Raw genomic sequence first — 23,190 nt, forward strand, 5'->3', positions numbered from 1 at the left:
TGGCATTAGGAAGCTGTCACTAAACTGCTGTCGCTGCCAATGACTGTCATGTCCCCCTCGAGTGTTAGCCCCCCTCCAGAGCTCTAAAGCACAGGCTTTAATAAGCCCGGCAAGAGAAATGCCAGCTTCCTATGCAGCCTGAGCTGAGAACATTGGAGTGACAAAGAAGAGGGGGGCAAAAGTCTGATGCACACTAGGGCTGCCACGATTAGTCGACTAGTCACGATTACGTCGACTATCAAAATCGTCGTTTGAAGCTTTGTAAGATCACAAAAGACGCAGGAATAAGTAGTAGGATTTAAGAGTGTAATAACGGACTGAACCAGAAGATGGCAGCACTGCATGTACAAGGATGCCAGCTGCCGTTAAACCCCGAAGAAGAAGAAGCTGTGTCCCAGAATTCATAGCGCAGCCCAGCTCAGTTTCCAACAATGGCGGCAGCTAGTTAGTTTTAATATTACTCTTATTATTCTTTCTGGGTCACAAAATAAACGTTTAACATGTTTTCAGGCGAGAGTGTAGCTGTGTAAACCTCAAATATCTGCTCAGTTTATCAAGACACCACATATTTCAAAAGCGCTCCGACGTTTTCAGAGACGTCTGTTAGTCACTAGCTCGATAGCTAGCCGGGAGCAAGGCTCATTAGAGCCGGTGAGAACACCGGAATCCCGGCAAATCGTTTTCAAACCCACCGCCGTCTTTCGCTACTCAGGTTAAACATGATATAAGTCACTTAGATAACTTAAAAATGTTATTGTTTGGATTTTTTTAGTATTTTATTTGTCCCTGAGCAAATCGGTTTGGCTAAGATTAAAGTTATAGTTTTTACACAGCTGAGTAAACATCAAGCAGACAACTGATTATCAGAAGTGTGAGATGCTGGAGAATATACTCCGGTGTCCTGTTATATTTTAGATAGCAAGGAGCAGACGGCTGAGGTTATTAAACTTCACCGAAACAATCTGCAAATTTCATTAAAATTTAATAAACTATCATCTTGTCTTTATTTTTAGTTAGCACATACCTGAAACACTTAAAGCTGTAAGCTAATGATAGTTATATAAGAGCAGATGCTGCTGGTGCAATAAGCTGTACGTTTTACGTACAATGGATGATGATCTGATTTAGGGCAGCACGATTTTGCATAAAATGAGAATCACGATTTTTTGGCTTAGAATTGAGATCACGATTCTCTCACGATTTTCTTCCATCCATCCATCCATCTTCATCCACTTTATCCGAGGCCGGGTCGCAAAGAGGCTCTAAGAAAAGAGGCCCAGACCTCCCTCTCCCCAGCCACCTCCTCCAGCTTATCCGGGGGAACACCAAGGCGTTCCCAGGCCAGCCGAGAGATATAATCTCTCCAGCGTGTCCTGGGTCTGCCCCGGGGCCTCCTCCTGGTGGGACATGCCTGGAACACCCCACCCAGGAGGCGCCCAGGGGGCATCCTTGTCAGATGCCCGAACCACCTCAGCTGGCTCCTTTCGATGTGGAGCAGCAGCTGCTCTACTCTGAGCCCCTCCCGGATGGCCGAACTTCTCACCCTATCTCTAAGGGAGAGGCCAGCCACCCTTCGGAGGAAGCTCATTTCTGCCGCTTGTATCCGCGATCTCGTTCTTTCGGTCACTACCCACAGCTCGTGGCCATAGGTGAGGGTAGGGACGTAGATCGACCGGTAAATTGAGAGCTTCGCTTTTACACTCAGCTCCCTCTTCACCACGACGGACCGGTGCAGCGTCCGCATTACTGCAGCTGCAGCCCCAATCAGTCTGTCGATCTCCGGCTCCTTTCTCCCATCACTCGCGAACAAGACCCCGAGATACTTGAACTCCTCCACTTGGGGCAGGAACTCATCCCCGACCCGGAGTGGGCACTCCACCCTTTTCCGGCTGAGAACCATGGCCTCAGATTTGGAGGTGCTGATCCTCATTCCTGCTGCTTCACACTCGGCTGCGAACCGTTCCAGTGCGAGCTGGAGGCCCTCACCCGATGAAGCCAACAGAACCACATCATCCGCAAAAATCAGAGATGAGATTCTGAGGCCACCAAAGCGAAAGCCCTCCACCACTTGGCTGCGCCTAGAAATCCTGTCCATAAAAATTATGAACAGAACCGGAGACAAAGGGCAGCCCTGGCGGAGCCCATCACCCACCTGGAACGAGTCCGACTTATTGCCGGCAATGCGACTCAAGCTCTTGCAACGGTTGTATAGGGATCGAATGGCCCGTAGCAATGGGCCAGACACCCCATATTCCCGCAACACCTCCCACAGGACACCCCGAGGGACACGGTCGAATGCCTTCTCCAAGTCCACAAAACACATGTAGACTGGTTGGGCAAACTCCCATGCACCCTCAAGTATCCTCGAGAGGATAAAGAGCTGGTCCAGTGTTCCGCGACCAGGACGAAAACCGCATTGTTCCTCCTGTATCCGAGGTTCAACTAGCGGACGAACTCTCCTTTCCAGCACCCTGGCATAGACTTTCCCAGGGAGGCTGAGGAGTGTGATCCCCCTGTAGTTGGAACACACTCTCCGGTCCCCCTTCTTAAAGATGGGGACCACCACCCCGGTCTGCCAGTCCACAGGTACTGCCCCTGATCTCCACGCAACATTGCAGAGGCGTGTCAACCAGGACAGCCCTACAACGTCCAGAGCCTTCAGGAACTCGGGGCGGACCTCATCAACACCAGGTGCTCTGCCACCAAGGAGTTGTTTAACTGCCTCAGTGACCTCGCCCCCGGAAATTGGCGGGTCATTCCCCTCATCCCCAGACTCTGCTTCCTCCTCGGAAGACGTGTCAGTGGGATTAAGGAGGTCCTCGAAGTATTCCTTCCACCGCCTGACAATTTTCTCAGTCGACGTCAGCAGCGCTCCCCCAGCACTATACACAGTGCAGGTAGAGCACCGCTTTCCCCTACTGAGAGGCCTGACGGTTTGCCAGAATCTCTTCGAGGCAGTCCGAAAGTCTTTTTCCATGGCCTCTCCGAACTCCTCCCACACCCGAGTTTTTGCTTCAGCCACTGCCCGAGCCGCATTCCGCTTGGCCCGTCGATACCTGTCGGCTGCCTCCGGAGTCCCACAGGCTAACCAAGCCCGATAGGACTTCAGCCTGGTGGCTCCCTTCACCTCTGGTGTCCACCATTTGGTTCGGGGATTACCACCACGGCAGGCACCAACCACCTTGCGGCCGCAGCTCAATGCAGCAGCTTCGGCAATGGAGACGCTGAACATGGTCCATTCGGACTCAATGTCCCCAGTCTCCCTCGGAATGCTGTTGAAGCCCTGCCGGAGGTGTGCGTTGAAGATCTCGCGGACTGGGGCCTCTGCTAGACGTTCCCAGCACACCCTCACTACGCGTTTAGGTGCACCAGGTCTGTCCAGCGTCCTCCCCCGCCACCTGATCCAACTCACCACCAGGTGGTGATCAGTTGACAGCTCAGCGCCTCTCTTTACCCGAATGTGTCCAGAACATGTGGTCGCAGGTCTGGTGATACGATTACAAAATCGATCATCGACCTACGGCCTAGAGCGTCCTGGTGCCACGTGCACTTATGGACACTCTTATGTTCGAACAGGGTGTTCGTTATGGCCAAACTGTGATTAGCACAGAAGTCCAATAACGAAGCACCGCTCGGGTTCAGATCAGGGAGGCCGTTCCTCCCAATCACGCCCCTCCAGGTCTTGCTGTCGTTACCCACGTGAGCATTGAAGTCTCCCAGCAGGACAACAGAGTCTCCAGGTGGAGCACCTTCCAGCACCCCCCCCCCGGGACTCTAAGAAGGCTGGGTACTCTGACCTGCCACTCGGCGCATAAGCGCAGATGACAGTCAGGACCCGTTCCCCGACCTAAGGCGCAGGGAACAAACCCTCTCGTCCACCGGGAAAAACCCCAACGTACCGGCAGCAAGCCGAGGGGATATTAGAATACCCACCCCAGCCCGCCGCCTCTCACCAGGGACAACGATTTTCTTTTCCAGTATAAATATTTATTGCGCTTATTAACTGCACATCAACTTCGTAACAGTTGAGACTGAACATAAAAACAATAAATAAACATAAAAACAACAAATGTCTCACGTTTTGTTGTTGCCGCAAAATGTTGTACTGCTTGAAATTCCGTCTCCACCGTTGCTCGACACTGCGTGTATAGAGCAGGTAGTGCAACAATAGAAAAATAGTTGCGGGACGGCACTGTGTAGCGTTTGTCTAGGGTGTTGATCATTTTTCTAAATCGCTCGTTTTGCACAGTGTTGATGGGAGCCATATCTTTGATCAGGTGATAAGTGATAGCCTCCGTAATTTCTTTGTGCCTGCGAGAGTTCGACGGGTATAGGGAAGCGCTGTATAAGGTTCCCGTTATTGATGTTTGGGTGGTTGACCGGGACTGATTTTCTCCTGTCACTTTCTCATCATCCCTGACGTGCTCTCCGTTGTTTTTTCCCTGCTAATTTTAGCATCACACGGCACAGCTTCTGTATCACGTGGTATAAGGCTCCGCCCTTGTCATTTGTTGAGCAGGAAGAGTGAGCACTTGGTTTCATGCAGAGTACGTCCCGGATCAAAATGCGGTACAATCGTCGTCGTCTTTTTTTTTTCTTTTTTTTTTTTAAATCGTCATTTGGAAATGAGATCGCACATAAGTATGAATCGAGATCGCGATTTTCTAACGATTAATCGTGCAGCCCTAATCCTATTAGTCGACTAATCGCAAAAATAATCGGTGACTAGTCGACTATCAAAATAATTGTTTGTGGCAGCCCTAATGCACACAGGGAAAAGTTAGAGAGGAAAAGAGAGAGCAGGAAATTACTCTTACTCTTAGGACGTATATGGCCCAACAGGCCTCGTGATACAGATGAGCTACATCCTCCTGGAAAGCAGCTGCCAATACAGTCTCCCCCATCTGCTGGAAGGCAGATGCTTCAAAACAGAGTGAGAAGTAAAGAGAGAGGGAAGGAACTCAAACAAATTAACACTATATTTTATCTTTAATAATCATATATATTGCTTTACCAAAACAGCTTGTTTTTGTGTTTTTTAAACTACCATCTCTCTTAAACCAACTTGAATTGAACAGTGAGCACAGCCACTAAGTTCTATGTAACAAAAATACAGGGATGGGAGGGAGGGAGACGGTACCTGCACTGACGTTTAAAAAGAAGGAATAGGAGGAGGAGGGGTGGAGGTGGTGGAGCTCTCCGACAGGGGGAAAACTGAGATTTCAGTAAAGCTCAGTCCAAAGCACTTTCCTAATGATTTCCCTGTAACATTAGTCCTCGAGGTCCCCGTCACAGCAGACTACTGTGAGCGCCACCAGACAGTTAATGAGACAAAAACGAGACGCTCTTACAGCCAGGAGGATGCTTCCAGATGACGCTTGATTAATTTGATTGATTATCTGTGAATAAGTCTTGAGCCTCTCCTCAGTTCTTTATATTTTGCCTGTACTGAGCCAGATGTTGTTCTTCTTCCTTTCTTTAGACTTTCTGAAGGTCATTTAAAGTTTTTCTTTGGACATTAACTGCTTTTTCACCCGTTTTCAGTCCAGTCCGTGTACCTGATCGCTTTCAGAGCGATATTTTTGTTTTTTGGGGGGGTTAAACCACTTAACCTAACTCAAGGGGACAAACCCGAGTTGTCAAATACAATACAAAACACACAACTTAGCAAAGAACCAATTTTAAATTTTATCTTTAGGGACTTTGTTACTAGCAACCTGTCACAGAAACACACTATTTAATTTCTTTGGATTGGGAAAGTAGAAGACAGAAAAAAAGGGGACAAGCTGAAAAATCTATCTACAGTGGAGGAACAGTACCTGAAAGTCATGTCAAAAAAAATTCAGCAAACACCTGACACAGGACCTGAAAGATGCACTTGGTCCTTCAGTTGATCCATCTAGTGTTCACCAAAGCCTCATCTCATGGTGTCAGTGAAGGGTGGCTGTCAAGAAGCCATTATTAAGGAAGGGAACAGGGAGAAAAGGCTGAGGGATGCCAAATTACACAAGAACTGGACTGAAAATCAGTAGCAGCAGGTCTGATGGAGTGATGAACCAAAATTTGACAGTTCTGGTTCAAATTGTGGTAATATGTCTACAACCACCTGTAAACTACTGTACAGCTCTGCCATAGTTTGGGTCTGCATTTCAGCCAGGGTGTTGGATTTCGTCAAAATTGATGGAATTATGAAAAGTACCACCAGACTTTGATGCACCATGCAATACCATCTGGAAAGCGTCTGATCGGCAGCAGCTTACTAAACACATCGAAACACCATCATTCATGGACTGACCTGAGCCGTGTGGGATCATCTCGGCAGAGAATGGAACAAAACGGCAGCTGATATCGAAAGAAGAGCTCTGAATGTCCTTAAAGAAGCTCGGAGAACTATTCCTGAAGACTACTTAAAGGAATTCCAAAGAAATGTGCCTAAGAGAGTTCAGGGCGTGCTGAAGATAAAGATGCTCAAGCTCATTACCTCATTATATCAACTCTGTTTTTGCCTTTTATATTGTATTTTCATGTAAACTTTTCAAATTTAAACTGTTGCACCCGTTTCCCATTACCCAGCAAGTTATATGTTAGAATTAAGGTGTGGCTCAAACTTTTGCACAGTCCTACATTTCCCATCTATAAAATGATTTGACACCTGATAAACCTTTAAAAGCACTGACCTGCCTCTCCAACTATCTGTTTTAAACAACACGCACTTACCAGCAGTTGTGTTGCGTTTTCGTCAGGTTAGTGGCTCAGACCTAAAACAGCCCAACATTATCTCTAATTCAGGTCTGGACCCAAGCTGACCCATTAAAGTACGTGGTACTCCTTTTATTTGTACTTGTGTACTCAGGCATAAATTAGACTTTTCAGGTACAAACTAAATAACACAAAGAGGAGCTTATGAATAAGAATGAAACAGAGGCCCACTGCAAGAAGATACACACCCAAGTGCTGAGATTGTAAAGATGAAAAGTGAGCAGAGGAAAACGAGCGTTTCAGGACAACGAGGCGGTTTCCTCTTCTTCCCATCTGGCAGCCTCACAGCGGGGAGTTATGAGGTAGCCCCAACCTACCTCACATCTCCCCGCTGTGCAAGAACGAGCTCAGCAACACAAGCATCCTTTCTCTTTCGCGAGTGCATACGTGCACATCTACAGTGCTGCATGCCAATGAACCCATTTTCTTGGAGCACCTACACAAGCTGCAATCTACAGATCGTGTTTCACAGCGCTACAGCGAGAGGCAAACACCTCCCTCTGTTTGTGCTTCATTCTAGCTTCGCCCTTCTCTTCCCAACCACACACACCAACACCTTCCTCTTGTGAATTTTATTTTAATCCTTAACATAAAGACAGCCATAAATTAGGATAATCAAACTTGATTTATTACCTCCTGCACCCCCCCACTGTGTGTTCAACAGGAAGCTAAAAGTTGTTAGCTGTTAAAGTGTTCAAAAAACAGCAGGAGCTCGGTGTGAGGCCACAGTGGGCCAAAAAACACAAGATGACCTCCAGCAAGGACAAAATGTATCTGGACGTCTCTGTGAGCATCTGTCTCACTGTGTAAGTGTAGCACAGTGTCTGTGTGTGCATGGCTGGGCAACAGAGACAGCACAACTGAAAGCCAGCACTCAGACGAGGACCCGGTGCATCGTCTGTCTCATCTCAGCCAGTTTACTTACAAACTCTTTAAGTTTGAATTTTAAAGCCGACAATGTGCACAGGGCAGTGATATTTAAAATGAAGGTAAACTATTCCAATCTCTGCAGCCCCAATTGTGTATCTCACACACACAGTCCTGAATTCATTACTGAACTCTCATCCAGACATTCAATGTGCTCTGTAATTAAATTGAGACGTGGGGTCAAAATTCCCACCTAGATTGAGTGAGATGAAATAGAAATCGGCTCTCCTCTAACTGACTTTATAGAAATAATTACATAAGCTGCATTTATAACTGTTATTAAATAACAGCAGCACACGAGAACTGAAGTGTAATCCCAGCACATTTCGCTTTGCTTGCACTGATTCTTTAGAGATGACGACCGTGGTGGGTAATTAAGGGCAAACAATATACAAGTGGCGTGAAAAATGGAGGCTGCATTACCTTTCCAAAGCTTCCTTTCCCGATGGCCCGCAGTATCTGGAAGTGGTCAAAGTTTACTGTGGAGAAAATGAGAAGCAGTTAGTGAGAACGTGTCAGTTTGAGCTGAGCTATAAAACAGGGAACATGACATGTACAGCACTGTGCAAAAGTCTTGAGCCATCCCTCATTTGCTTCCAGGGATCCGGACTTCCCTGTAATCTTTAAAGTGGTATTAAGGAATAGCTCTCCAGGCTTTTTAAAGTGTTTCTGATTTTTAATCCAGGGCTTGTATTTGACCACTTTTTGTCTGTTAAGACCCTTCACACTAATCTCTGAAACATTCAAACATAAACAGACACCTAAGTCACGGAAAGGACCAGAAAACTTAACAAAGAACCAATTTTAAATTGTATCTTTACACATTTACTTGCAGCCTATTGCAAAAAAACAAAAGCCCACATCATTTGTTCTCACTTCTTTAGTTGAAGAATGCAGTTAATAACACCGTTAACACAGACTGACCTGGCAAAACACGAAAAAATAAGGGGGTGGTTCAAGACTTTTGCTCGGTACTGTATGAGAAATGGAAATGTGCACTTCACAATGTATCGCTGCACTTCGGCAGTACTGTGAAGATTAAATGTTTTTTCCTTCCCGATGCATGTGAAAGGTTAAGACTTACATCTCCAAATGTACTGGAACTGATTTGAACCAGAGGACTCAGCCACACTGTTACTATGTACTGCATAAACACGTTTACCGATGAAGGTAAATCAGACGCTGTCCTGACTGTGTGGCTAAATTTTGTGCTGAAAGCATCAAATCAATTGAATATGATTAACTTGCTATGAGAGGTTTTTACTCCAAGTGTGACTTTTTCTGGCTTCATACACCTTTCAGGGTCAAATTCAAGCACTTTGTGAGCACGTTTAATGTCCATTTTCAACATTTTCCAGCACATTACCATAAAAAGGATGCATATTTCACTTCGCATCACCTGAATAAGACCACGTGAAAGGCCAAATTAATAAGTCTTCTCATCAGATATTGATGCTTCTTTCTTATGTGACACAAAAAACAGGAGGAGACAGATCTTTGCTTGTGTTGTTTTTTAAGTTCATTCATTCAAAACTAACTGTAAGACGCTTAACTACATTGCAGTCTGTGTTATTGTTGTAGACCTAATTATCACCTTTAAAGTGTTTGTGCTAATAACATCATGTTACACTGTTACACCAAACTCTCTCACTTATAACATGATCAAGGCCTCTTACCCAGTGTCATGGATTCTCTGTAGTTTTGGGGACACAGGTCCAAAGTCTGAGGCAGTAAGTCAGATCGAAGAAGGCAATGATTCTAAAATGGGAGTTTACTCGTGTCATTGTGTATATCCAGGAATATGTGCCTGAGGATAGTTGTCATGAAATCAATATTAAATCAAAGTATTCCTTAATGACCACAGCTGGCATGAGTTCTCCAAAGCTGCCTGCTGTCTCAGGAGCTGTCTCCAAAAAGAACCAGGGAGCGCTAACATGTTATGTTCTAAACTGATGAAGAAAATGCACATTAAACATAGTATAAACTTACTATGTTAAGTAATGTGAAGAGGATGCCTTTAGCTCCTATTGGGTTGGTTCCTTGATCAGTGCAATACAGAATCATTCATCTGGTTTGATGTAATGTCCTTAAAACACGTCAAAATGAGGCTCTGTAGTCTGTGTGGCCTCCACATGCCTGTATGACCTCACTACAACACCTGGGCATGCTCCTGATGAAGTGGCAGATGGTCTCCTGATGGATCTCCTCCCAGACTCCAGGACAGTCTGTGGTGCAGTTGGTGGATGGAGTGAGACATGATGTCCCAAATGGATTCAGGTCTGGGGAATGGGCGGGCCAGTCCACAGCATCAATGCCTTTGTCTTGCAGGAACTGCTGACACACTCCAGCCACATGAGGTCTAGCGCTGTCTTGCATTAGGAGGAACCCGGGGCCACCCGCACCAGCATATAGTCTCACAAGGGGTCTGAGGATCTAATTTCAGCACCTAATGGCAGTCAGGCTACCTCCGCCGAGCACATGGAGGGCTGTGCGGTCCCCCAAAGAAATGCCACCCCACACCATTAGTGACCCACTGCCCAACCATCATGCTGGAGGATGTTTCAGGCAGCAGAAGGTTCTCCAATATGTCTCCAGACTCTGTCACAAGTACTTAGTGTGAACTTGCTTTCATCTGTGAAGAGCACAGGGCGCCAGTGGCAAAGTTGCCAATCTTGGTGTTCTCTGGCAAATGCCAAACATCCTGCACGGTGTTGGGCTGTAAGCACAACCCCCACCTGTGGACGTCGAGCCCTCATACCACCCTCATGGAGTCAGTATCTGACTGTTTGAACAGACGTGCATATTTGTGGCCTGCTGGAGGTCATTTTGCACAGCTCTGGCCTTTCTTTCCTACCCCACAGTACCTTTCCTTATCTTTTGTTTCCTACTCTTTTACTTAGTCTTTGATCACGGTTGTCTTTCTAGATAATTAATGTCATTTGTTCTGGGGCGAGTCACTGGCTCGGGTGCATTCTGGGACTGTCAGTTCACCAGTGTGCTGGCATGCTTCTTAACAAACACACCACTACAGCAAACATCTCAGTTGTACTTGTTGATTTCTTCAACAAAACACTGAACAAAACATGTCCTTGTGAGTGTGCTGCCTGGTGCTTTTACAGTTTGTGGTAATTTGAGCAGCCCAGAAAGCATCCCATGAATTAAATTATGTTATTGTATCTGAACATGTACACTAGTCATTAAATTAGATGGGAAAGAATGATTCAGGGTAAACAACTGCACCAAGGGAATTACATTTTTCTTCTCAACATGTAAAATGTCTGTTGATAAGCAATTTCTGAAACAGACATTATAAAAATCACATTAAACAGATGTGATTAACTTTTTATTCTAGCAAACATAACATCAATGATGACACAATCAGTCTTCATCAGAAGTGCTCAAATCACTCTCAGCGGCATCGTCTGGAACGTCCTCCTCCTCCGAGTCCATTTCCAGGAGTGGTTGGTGGCTGAGGATTCTCTTGTACACGTCCTTTACTTTGAGCGTTTCAGCTTTCAGTTCACTTTGTTGTTTTAAACCAGGCTATGGAGTCCTTTCTGTGCATCCTCCGACATGCCAACAAGGGAGGCTGTAAAAACAACAAAACTATTAAATATAAGTAAAACAAAGAAACAAACCTCACCTCATAAACACAAGGAGTTAGGATCATGTAATTAAACTTTTTTTTAAGGGAGAAGGCAGTGTTAGCTAGCAACCCAAATATAGGTAAAAGATCCAGTAAGACTTTAGCATCTGCTATTATTTTCAATCAATTCATCACCAAATGTATAAATAAATAAAAGATGTGCTTACAGTCTGAGGAGATTGTCCCCAACACCACAGATTGCATTCGCAACACTGTCCAGTGATGCTGCATCTCCCTGCAAAGGATCATCTCCTCCTCTCTCAGGCGCCTCACAGCCATCACCTTCTCAAAGACCTTTCTCTTTGTCCGGAGGTCAGCAGCAGCTGCAGTTTAACAACATCAGATGGGAAAACATAGTAGCATATTATGATTCAAGAACAAAACATTCAACTGCTGCTCAGATACTGGGAGTTTGTTTAAAAAGGATATTTAGAAATCAAGAGCTTACGTTCACTTGTGCTCTGCCAGGGCCAAACGTCGGTCTGCATGAGGGCATCACTGGATACGATTTGCTTTGTTGCTTCAGCGAGCTTGTTGTAGTCGTCAACAGCAGCCGCCAAGCGTTTCTTCTCATCTAAGATGACCTTGTGAATTCTGTGTCGCCTCTTGTTGCTATCTGTAAATAATCATAAAAAGGAACACCTTCCCATAATGCATATATTTACATTTTAATCTACACTCATCAATTTGTTTGCTAGAACAAATCACATCCAGCTTAAACAAACCTGGATCTGATTTTATTCTGTTTACAAAGTAGCTGTACAAGCTGTACAAACTGAGCATCAAACGGTCCGTTTCAAAGAAACTGTGACACCATTTTGTCTGTAAAGACTTTGTGTTCGCACTCTGATGATGACGACAAGCTCCTCTACTCGTGCCTGCAACGCTCCAAGGCTGCCATCAGTTTGATCCGTTTCTAAGTGAGAGGAATATTAATCAGAACACAGGATGAGTAACAGTCACCAAACTACAGTGGACTCTGTAATCACTGACTTGATGATATTCATTATAAGACATCTGGAGCCTTCATGTGCTGCATTATCATGAGATAACAAGTATGTTGGTGTTCAGCTTTATAAAACCAACTAGTACGACATCACTTCAACCCAGGTCCAATCCAATTTGATCAAACGCAACGACTCTGCCATCAATTCTGCTTTTACAAGGCTTATTTTTCATTGTTTGTTGACACTGTCAGAACGATCTTAACTCTAAGTTCTTTAATGAGGCCATGGTGGGTCCTGTTGTTATACACGAGTGCATTATATTGAGACTCACCTTCAGCCCATTGCTGCACATCGGCCACCCATTGCTGCAGTGTGTCGTCATCCACACCCAGCTCATTTCTGCTCGCATTCAGGCTCTCCACTTGTTCTCTAAGGATCCTTATGATCTAAGAATACATTAATAAATGTCATTCATATGGACATTTTTAGAGTACTGGTGTTTTCCCCCATTACCACACACATTAAAATGGGTGTTGAAAAAATGACCTTTAGATATCTCTGGCTCAAAGTGCGGCCCAGTTGTTCCACTTTCCTTTTGTTCCAGCCCAAAGCCAGGAGGCTCAGCATGTCTGTTCGCCCTGCATTTCAGTTAGTATACAAATAAGAATGAATGAGCAGGAGACTGAGTGGAATCTCACACACAGACACACACCTGCTTTAGACATGTACTTCGTTGTGATGGCCGCCCTAGACAGGAAACTGTTTACTTGCTCCACCTCTTCTCCAACTGTAGAACCGGCCCCATCCTGAAACGCACCTCCCCATTTGATCTATAGAAAGGAGGTCACAATACATGACTGCTGAATTCATTCAACCTTATAACAAAATGTCTTAAACGTATCCAAGACTACAAGCTGCAGTATACCTCGCACATCCAAGTGTGAGCTTTTGCATGCATGACGGAGAGAAAAGGACGCATTGACAAGAGGTTCCTCAGCTCAGGGCACTGCTGAGCCACGCTGGTTAAATATGGGAAATATTTACAGGCCACATCGGAGCAAAGGAACATAATATGTCCTGGGACGCTAGCTGCCAACTTCCTCTGGAGAAAAAGGGGGTAAGCAAAGATCTCCCCTCGAAACATGTTCAATGCAGCTAGGAGGACTAACAGCAAACAAACAGCTATTTCCATGCCCTCTTCATCCAACTTCCCAGTGGACTTTTTGCTCGACTCCTTTGCTGCAGTCCAAGATGAAGATCCACACAACCCTTTCCCTGGGACCTACACACTCAAAGACACGACGTGATTACGCCCTATCAGGGACAAACTTTTTAACACTAATGCAAAAGAATTAGCTGAATTAGCCTTAAGTCACGTTCACACAACACCTCATAAAAACCATGTTTTTATTTTTTTAAATACACATGGTGACAAAATTAAGTACACATTAAGATAAAGTCAAGTAAATAGTATTACGACAACACCAAGAGAAAAACAAAATAAATATCCACCCATCCAAATATGTATCCACACACACACACGTATGAGTATATGGTTATGGCGTTAACGTCATTTTAACAAGATTAACGCTGACAGCACTGATATATATGTGTATCTTACATCATTTGTGTGTCTCTGGATGTATTTCACAAACTCAGCAACTTCCTCATCTTCTTCAATGAAGACACCTTCAAAGTTCCCCTGCTCTGAAGTGCTGAACGAACACAGTGACAGTTTTTTGAAAAGAAACATCAAAATGCAATTTTTGTACAAATCCATATTTGATTTATGTCCACAATGCATAACGTACCTTGCATTTGATTGAAAGCGATAAAGCTTGTGGTTTCCATCAACTGACACGGCAAGCATGTCTGGAGTGCAGGCAGGGCAGCTAAAGCATGGCTCCTTGCACATCCTGTCCACCTCACACTTTACAGCACTCCACTCCAAGAAACCTTTACTGAAGGCATCAGCTGATATTCGGCCAGTCTTTTAAGTAGAGGACAAACAACAGAATATTCAAGGACAGTCATCATAAACATTGATTTGCACAATTTCCTTAAACTTGACAAATTTAGAAACTCACCCTTCCAAAATGGGCTGTTCGTTCATCCAGCACTTTGACAAACGCCTTAAGTGACATCCCTGGTGCAGCCTTCTTAATGTCATAGAAAGACTGAAAGGCATCCATTGAAAACAGGGTGCAGAAATTTAAGGTGCCAGGCCAATATCCACCACCCTGGAAGTCCTTAACTGAGGGGGACCACATTAGGCCACAGCTGGTGCAGTTCACCACTGGCAGTGCAAGGTTATAACGGCCTTTAGGAAGGATAAGGAGAAATCCAGTCATGGCTCAACAAAGACATTCATTTTTTCCCATGTTGTTTTCAAAGCGGTCTGGTAAATCCAAATGACCTTTGACAGGTGCCCACATATACTGCGGGCCGAGGGTAATTCAAAACAATGTAGCAATGTACAATTTGCACTAAAACCTGCAAACACATCTATTGTGTATGTACTGTGTGACAAAAGAGCAACTTACCATTTATGGTTACAAGAGCCACAATTGCACCGGGTGAAACCTCAACGTTACCTGCTGGGCAGTCACACACAGTCTGGCCTTTGCACAGGCAACAGCCGAACTAACATTAAAACACACAATATATACAAAAAGAATTGGAAATTAAATGATACACAATAAATATACAATAACAGCACACACTCATAGTACATAGCAATAAATGCATAGGACTTAAAAACTGTACCTATTGGCTTGTGAAACTCTGATGAAGGCTGCAAAAACCCTCCTGTTACTGCCTCTCTGCTGTGCAGGACAAAGCGTGTGTGAACTGCAATATCACAGTCAGCACAAAGAAATGGAAGAGGCAGGCAGTCCAGACACCTCACAACTACTTGTTTGCCACACTGACACACACGGTGTGACTGTGGATCCAGAGTAGCTAACATATTGTCTATAAGACAAGGCCTGGCCTCTTTCCACTTTAGCAAGGACACCATGTTTCTGATCGCCCAGTGAGTAGCAGCTGACTCAGACAACGTCTCACAAGTCATGGCTGCGTCCTCTTCTCCTTCCTCCAACCACTGAAGGAGCTCCTGACGAAGCACCTCAGTTCCACACACTAACAGAAAAAAAAAATAAAGAAGCTCTTCCACAAAGTGAAAAACACTCTGGGCAGTATGTTTCTTAGGACTGCACAAAAGCCCTGCCTAACTCAACTATAACAACAAATATAAAAGTAAACTTTAAAAAAGGAATCACAATATATAAAAGAAGGTAAAGTACCTTTTGTTGGGTTGACACTGGCAACATAACTAGGTTCTTCACGTGGACATTGATGCTGATCTGCAGACACTGGGGGGGGAAAAGAGATCGAAGAATATTTACTTACTGAAATTCTTTGGTGAAAACAAGTTGTCAGATAAAATCAATGGTTGTGAGAACACTGACCACATGGCAACTAGTACTTCGACTGGATGATGGTCTTTGAGGAATAAAATCTCCGTCTGTCACGTTTTTTCCAGCGCACTGGTCTTGGCTGAGGTTCACTCTGTGCATCATTCTACGCAATTAACAAGAAAAAATGCAACACCTAAAATACAGTCCATGATTAAAGCGTGGTGGGGGCGGCATCACAGGCATGGGCAGAAAAAAACCAAAACAAAACTTTCATGCTGAGCTACAGCTGTAAAAGCTGCTGGTCATGATGTCGGTTTGGTTATGTGGTGAGAGGGAAACATGAAGATGAAACCAGGAGATGTCCTTACTGAATCATCAGAGCTGAACAGGTGATGGAGAAACAGGTTTACCTTTCAGGTGACATGAATGAGTTGAAGGGAAGTTATGAACTGTTTCTGAGAGACAAATAACACCAGGATGCTTTGCTATGTAGCTGACAGCTGGTAACTGTGCAGGGGCGGGTCTAGCAAAGTTTTTCCAGGGGGGCTGGTAGGGCATTAATAGGGAGAGGTGGGCACAAAGAAATACTTTTCTTTCTTATTCTCAATTAAAATATCTAGCTTTTATTAAATAATTATCTGAAGCTTACAAGCAAAGTTTTTATCTGATGTAAAATGTATAGAAATCACACATATACCCACAAGACTGTACATCACTGTCACAACAGTGTTTGTTTTCATTCAAAGGCTTTATGGCTTTTGTCAAGAGATGTATTCTAAAACACTTCTTCAGCAGAGAATCAGAGAGGAGAAACACAGGTTTTCTTGCTAGCAAGGGCAGCCACCAGAGCGCTCGCACGAGAGAGTGAGGGCTCAGAGACTCGCAACTCTGAGACTGCCCTGGTCTTTATTTATACTTCAGTGGGCGTTTGTTCCTTACATTGGAATGTGGAGGTGTGTGTGTCAGAGTGTGACCCCATAAACGACTTCCCTTAACCTGCTGGTCTGGAAAATCCAACAGTTCATCTATATGTAAAAAAGGGCACTCAGACTAAGACTGACATAGCTACATTAATCCTCCCGTAAAACAATAAGACAAGGTACGACCTTTCCCATGCTCCCAGGATGTGGGGGTGAATGCCAGAGCACTCTGGAATGCACGCAAAACTTTTGCAGACTATTAAGGGTCACACATCCTATCACTACCATATGTAAACTTATATTATTAAAAGATTATACTGACTACTAAATACAATTTTCTATTGACAGCTTTAATACCTGGGGGGCCGGTCTCTCTAGTCAAAATGCCTGGGCCGATTTTTTGTCCCAGTCCAGCCCTGGCCAACAGGGAAACAAACGCCGACACTGCGGTGCAAGTCTCGGATGATAGTACACCTAAAGCTGGGCAGACACTGCAATTTTCAAACTGCACGATTGGCTCGCAGGGGTTATAAGTTGGTAGGTCACGATGCAGGTCTCACACTATACCGCCCGATGCTCTGATGCGACCTGAGTCACACTGTGCCGCCATAAAATGAAGGTTATAAGAGAAAATCTGTCGCTCGCTCGCTCTCTCTCTGTGTCTTTCACTCACGCAGACACGGACATGCACCACCGCCATCAACTTTGCAAAATTGAATGAAATGAAAAACATTGATCAGGCAGCTGTGATTGAGCAGTGTTGCGAAATCAGTTTTACCCCGGTTCTTTTATTCGTCGAAACTTCCAGAGACGGCACCGGAACTCAGTAGTCATTTCACAAAACCTTTATTCATCTTTATTCATCTTCATTTAAGCATGCACTTCTAGAAGGGAAGACGAGGCCGGTGTGTCCCTCTGCAAAAAATCTTCACCCCTTTGTTAGTTACAGCCAGCTTTATAGAGGCGACCCCCTCATAAACCCCCTACGGTGTGCTGCAAACTCTGTGTCTGTGTCTATGTGCACGAGCACATGAATGCCTACATGTGCGCGTTCCCACGTGTCTATGTGAGTGCTCGTGTGTGACCTGTGTGTATGTGTGAGTGCACATGAGTGAGTGTGCGTGTGGATGTGTGTGCGTGACAGTTAAAACACTGTGGGTGTAGGTGACTCCCTAGGTCATAAAACCCATCTCCCTTCCAGACCACAGTTATCCAGTTACAAATGTTGAGACCCCCACCCAAACATTCTCTGGGGAAATTCCACTCAGCTCTCTGTTTTACTTTCACAGTTCAAGTGGGGGAGAGGTCTCCTACAATCTACTCCTAAGTTCACGACACAGTGAGGCCTTTATTACATTGAGGGCAGTGTCAGTGTTTCTACAATAGTTGTACATTCTATGTTAACACATTTCTAAACTCTAAAATAAGCTAAACACTCCTACAGCAGCAGTGTAAATCCAACTATTTTCACAGTTGTTGTGGTCGTGATAATTTTGTGATGCCACATCGAAAAGGCTCAGATGAGCTTTCCAAAGTTCTACAAGTTGTGCCTCCATCGCTTGTGTCCAGATCACACGCTGCACAGCCGTGCTGCACCGTCTTTTTCACCGACGTTTACGTGTTTGCGCGTGAGCAGTGTGAGCGGCTGCGGTGACACCCTGACGAGCGAGCAATGTTTGTTCGCTCAGAGAAAGAAAAAAAGGCTGCAAAAGTACAGGGAGGAATGGGAAAAGGGAAACACCTGGCTGGAAAAGGTCACCATAACACCTATAAAGCGCACTGCACTGTGTGACGGCGCACTTTTTCCATAGGCATGCTTCTAATGGTGGGCACATGAAGAACATGAGGGGCGTGAAAGCTCGGGGAACCCTTAACCAATTTCTTGTCCACCAGGCCATGGCAGAAGCAGATATGGTATGTAAACACTGGTTTGTGTTTTAAACCCTCTGGTTAAGGTTAATATGGGCATGTGCAGTGAATATCAGCGCTATGTGGCCAGAAGTGTGATAATATAATTTATTTTGTGTAATAAACAACTGCAAGGATAGATGATTACAACAAATAGATGACTAATACATAAAAGTAATACATAGATGAATAATGATGATGAGTTATGATGCGTAATCATGGGAACAAGCGGGTTTACAAACAGGAGCAAAAGCTGAAATAATGCCTCTACTGAAGCCAATTGCACTAAATGCACTAAATGTGCACTGTTACAAGAATATTTTTCTTTCTATTGTTTTCTATTAATTTATATAATTTTAAATTAAGCAGGACAGAGTTCTTATAAAGAAAGATTTACTTATATTCACAAAAGTTAAGCATGACAGGCTTCTGTTTAAGAAAGAGACCTGTTTTACTGTGTCAATGTTGTCATTTTGAGCTAAAAATAAATGGCTAAATGATCATTTGTTTCCCATGTGTTCATATCACAAAGAATACGCATCTGCTTAAATCAAATTCAAGTCAAATGGTTAAAAAAAAATAATTTCACACACAAAAAAAAAAAAAGAGCTAAAAAATTCACCACACTGGGAAGGGTGAAGACAACTGGGTTGCCCGTCCCTGGCCACGAGGTGCCCCTTATTTATTTCTCAGGGAGTTGGCAACCCTATGTTTACATGATCGAAATAACTTGAACACAAACACAAACAAACAAAGAGGAAGACCGCACTGGAAGGAAAAAACTACAAGTCCCAGTGTTGGGTCTAAACTCAGACCCCGCTGTATCCAGGACTTATTCCCATGAAAGAAAAACAAGGCAACAGTGTTCAATCGATTTCTTGCGCAAGGGAGGCCCTCATCCGTGTCCAGCACGTCGAAATGACCCCCATGGTGGCCTCCTCTCGCTGCCTTTTATTGACAAACCATCCTCTGTGCTTAGGGAGCAGTAGTGAAAGTATTGAGCCTCCGTTGAGAGAAGGAGGAGGAAGGTGGAGCTGAGGCAGGTGAGCAAAGGCGTAGATTTTGCATGGACGGGAGGGACGTGTCCCCACCAATAATTTGATCTCTTCAAGAAAAGCAAAACAAACCCGATAGAAAGAAAGAAAAAAAACAATCTGTCAGCGTCTCATTCACCCAGCGGTGCAGAAAGAGTTAAATTATGTTCTCTACTGGAGTCCTACATCATGTGACAAATATGGCCAATGTGATTGGCTGTGCCTTTCAGGGAGCTCTGTTTAGTAGTGATGTGCGATACCACTGATTTCCTTTCCGATCCGATACCAAGTAAAATTCAGGGTGGTATCGGTGATACTGATCCGATACGGATACTCTGTACAAAAACGTAATGTTTCATTGCATTACATAATACAATATATAATTGTATTGTGTAATTGTAATAATAACATAACCATATTGCTTCATAATGATTAGAGGACATCAGACAACTTGTTTTTATTGCTTAATAATGCAGAATAATCATATAGAAATAAAAAAAAACTGACGTTGTGCTATTTGAGCATGTTGCCTGCCTGCAGCACTAAAGGACTCTGCGAGAGACGTCTGTCTCGCTCTAGCAGCACCTGTCCCTGTCCTCCTCTTCAGTTCACCTCAACATAAGCTCATCATATTCTGTGATGTGATTTACTCCGAGGTGTTTGACGACGTCAGTGCTGTTGCCACAACACCTCACTGTTTTGCCACATATATCACAAACCGCGCCTGGGCTGTTTGTGGAGGTAAAACGCGTCCACACAGGACTCTGTTTGCGCTCAGCCATTGTTGTGAGTGTGCACGCCATGGGCTGCGACACATTTATACAGCCGTATTTCGCATATGACTATGAAAGGCGTAAGAGGAAGTAGTTCCTTCCAAATTAGACGATCCGAATGATATAGTTTCTTTCCACTGCGTTCATTTTAATGGAAAAACTACAAATTTACCCCAGAGTACTAAAATATCGATATTATAATATGAGAATCGATTCTAGAACATAAATTGCTGGTATCGGAAGAATCGATATTTCAGTATCGATCCGCACACCACTACTGTTTAGTTTTAGCAGCGGCAAGCCTGCGCTGCTAGGGCCTGCAAGGAGAGGTGGGTGGCAGCAAAAAGGAAGAACCTGGATATAAGAAAGTGTTTTTCAAAGAAACCTGTAAGTTACTTAAAGTCAAGCTCACTCATAAAATGTGTCCGTCACAATAACATTACAGGCTATGCTAGGCTTTGGCCCACATCAGTCTAAAATTGTATGTAACCATGAATAACGTGTTTTGGAAACCAACTGCACAACAGGCAGCACTATTAGTTCTCTCAGTCTCTGAGCAGCATTTCTAATTTTGATTGAAACTGTCAGAGAAAACGGCAGCGTCGAGCGAGCCAGGATATTAGTTTACAGAGGCTGTTAAAATTATATGTCTGTCATGGTTCGGCTGTGTGGCAGGCAGGAGAGGACCCAAACGCAAACTCACGGAGACAAAACGTAAACTCAAAAATACAGCTTTAATGCTGGCATAAAGTGAAACACAAAAAACAGTACTAAACTTAAACTGGGGAGACTAAAGCACAAGGCCACAGGGGGGAAGGAAAAAAAAAAAAAAAAAAAAAAAAACACACAGCTATGAGGGAGACTACGACACTGACAAAGAGAAACACAGAGCTTAAATACACAGAGGGATAACGAGGGAATGAGACACAGAAGGGGAGCACAGCTGGGCTCCTCGGGCCCCCCAGCTGACGAGGCATGAGGCTGGACGGGCTCCTCGGGCCCCCCAGCTGACGAGGCATGAGGCTGGCGTGGTTCACCTGAACCCCCAGCTGACGTGGCATGAGGCTGGACGGGCTCCTCGGGCCCTCCAGCTGACGTGGCATGAGGCTGGACGGGCTCCTCGGGCCCTCCAGCTGAAGCAATGGCAGGACCAGTAGGCGCCGAGACTACTGGCTGAACAGAAGGCTGAGTGGGTGATGGAACAAATGACTGAGCTGAACAATGGGGAGCTGGCTGAGCTGCACAGTGGGCCAAGGGCTGAGCTAACGGAAACACAGGAAAATGAACTATGGACTGGGCTGCTAACAGAGCTAATGACTGAGCTATAGACTGAAAAGCATGCAGTAGTGATGGTGGTGTTGGTTGCGGACTGAAGTCTCCTGAGCCTTCAGTAGAAACAGGAACGGGTGCAGGCACCTGCTGGACACTAGCCACTCCCACCTGAGGAGTAGGTACGGGTGCGGAGATGGGCTGCATCCTGGCTGACCTCACCCTGGGGACCGGCATGGGTGCAGGGGTGGACTGGTTCACAGCCCCCCTCACCCCGGAAGCCGGGACAGGCACCGGCAACGGCTGGGCAACTGCCCTTCCCACCCGAGGAGCTGGTACGGGTGCAGAAACGGACAGAGCCTCAGCCGGCCTGGAAACCAGAGCTGGGACCAGCTGGGCCTCAGCCTCCCTCACCCGAGGAACTGGTACGGGTGCAGGGGTACGCTGGGCCTGAGCTGCCCTGGCAGCAGAAACACGAACAGGCAAAGGAGCAGGCTCAGAAAAGCCAGTCTTAGAATTGGCAGGCTCAGGGTCAACATGTACTGGGTCGACAAAAACAGACCTAGCAAAAATGAATCCGCCATCCCCCCCACCATGTTTCACTGTCTTGGTATTAACAGTCTTTGAAGTCCTTGGGTTAACAGTCTTAGAGTGAGCTGACTTGGGGATGACTGAACCAGACTTAACAAAACCTGAACTGACAGAACCTGAACTGAGTATTGTAGACCTGGTAGAAGTGTTCACAGTTTTTCCTTTAACCGCATTTACAGTCTTTGGAGAGCGCTTATCGTCTTTGATTTCTCCCTGTTCAGAGGGAGCAAAATGAAAAAACTTTTCCCAGTCTATGTCATCGTCCATCAGGGACACATCGACAGGATCAGGAGTGAGTCTATTGTTCTTAATGTCCAGAGAAGCGGAAGAAGGATAATCAGTGTAACTCACCACCGGGAGTTGCTTAACATGTGAACAGTGACGGCGGCGTGAGTGTCGCCTCCTCTGAGGTGAGGAAGCTGACGGGGCATACAGCTGAGCCTCTGACGTGCGGGATGGCAATGCAGAGGCTGGAGCGTGAGCATCCGAAGAAAAACGGAGCACTCCCACCTGAAGCGGCCGAGGCTTGGGTGCGAGCGGGGCAACAGGCGGAGGCCTATGGCAACTTCGGGGACCTCCAAAAGCCAGCCGAGTTCCACGGAATAAGTGCTCATAATCCGGAGCGCGCCACGGCTTCCAGCGGAGCTCCTCCTCCAGCTGGGCGAGGGCTGCCTCCTGGCGCTCATACAGCTGAGAGCGGTTTGCTGGGTCCATGTAATGGTTGTAGTCTTCTGTCATGGTTCGGCTGTGTGGCAGGCAGGAGAGGACCCAAACGCAAACTCACGGAGACAAAACGTAAACTCAAAAATACAGCTTTAATGCTGGCATAAAGTGAAACACAAAAAACAGTACTAAACTTAAACTGGGGAGACTAAAGCACAAGGCCACAGGGAAAAATCACACAGCTATGAGGGAGACTACGACACTGACAAAGAGAAACACAGAGCTTAAATACACTGAGTGATAACGAGGGAATGAGACACAGAAGGGGAGCACA

At 45.3% G+C, this 23,190-nt stretch overlaps 2 protein-coding genes across 2 annotated transcripts in view; both read right to left on the reverse strand.

The window, feature by feature from the left end:
* The window catches only part of LOC146577727 (protein NLRC3-like), a 620,451-nt gene that overhangs the window by 74,851 nt on the left and 522,410 nt on the right, over positions 1-23,190 (reverse strand). The gene's annotated exons all lie outside the window — the stretch shown is intronic.
* Positions 12,501-22,931, reverse strand: LOC146577729 (uncharacterized). The gene is made up of 10 exons (XM_085249592.1): positions 22,330-22,931; positions 21,774-22,062; positions 14,823-14,922; positions 14,367-14,599; positions 14,091-14,269; positions 13,901-13,994; positions 13,205-13,561; positions 12,992-13,109; positions 12,826-12,917; positions 12,501-12,725 (listed from the first exon to the last, which is right to left on the reverse strand). The coding sequence occupies exons 1-10, from the start codon at positions 22,929-22,931 to the stop codon at positions 12,501-12,503; spliced, it is 2,289 nt and encodes a 762-aa protein (XP_085105718.1).

The sequence above is a fragment of the Mchenga conophoros genome, linkage group LG3 (genome assembly GCF_057382185.1).
Source record: "Mchenga conophoros isolate Kocher_MC1m ecotype Shallow Benthic linkage group LG3, M_conophoros_male_GT1.1, whole genome shotgun sequence".
NCBI lineage: Eukaryota > Metazoa > Chordata > Actinopteri > Cichliformes > Cichlidae > Mchenga > Mchenga conophoros.

Bases quoted from the DNA above. Each gene is read 5' to 3' on its own strand.
- LOC146577729 (XM_085249592.1), bottom strand. From the start codon at position 22,931: ATGACAGAAGACTACAACCATTACATGGACCCAGCAAACCGCTCTCAG. The intron at 13,110-13,204 runs GTATACTGCAGC...TCCTTTCTATAG, and splicing joins CTCACACTTGGATGTGCGAG to ATCAAATGGGGAGGTGCGTT. The intron at 12,726-12,825 runs GTCATTTTTTCA...ATGTATTCTTAG, and splicing joins TGAGCCAGAGATATCTAAAG to ATCATAAGGATCCTTAGAGA.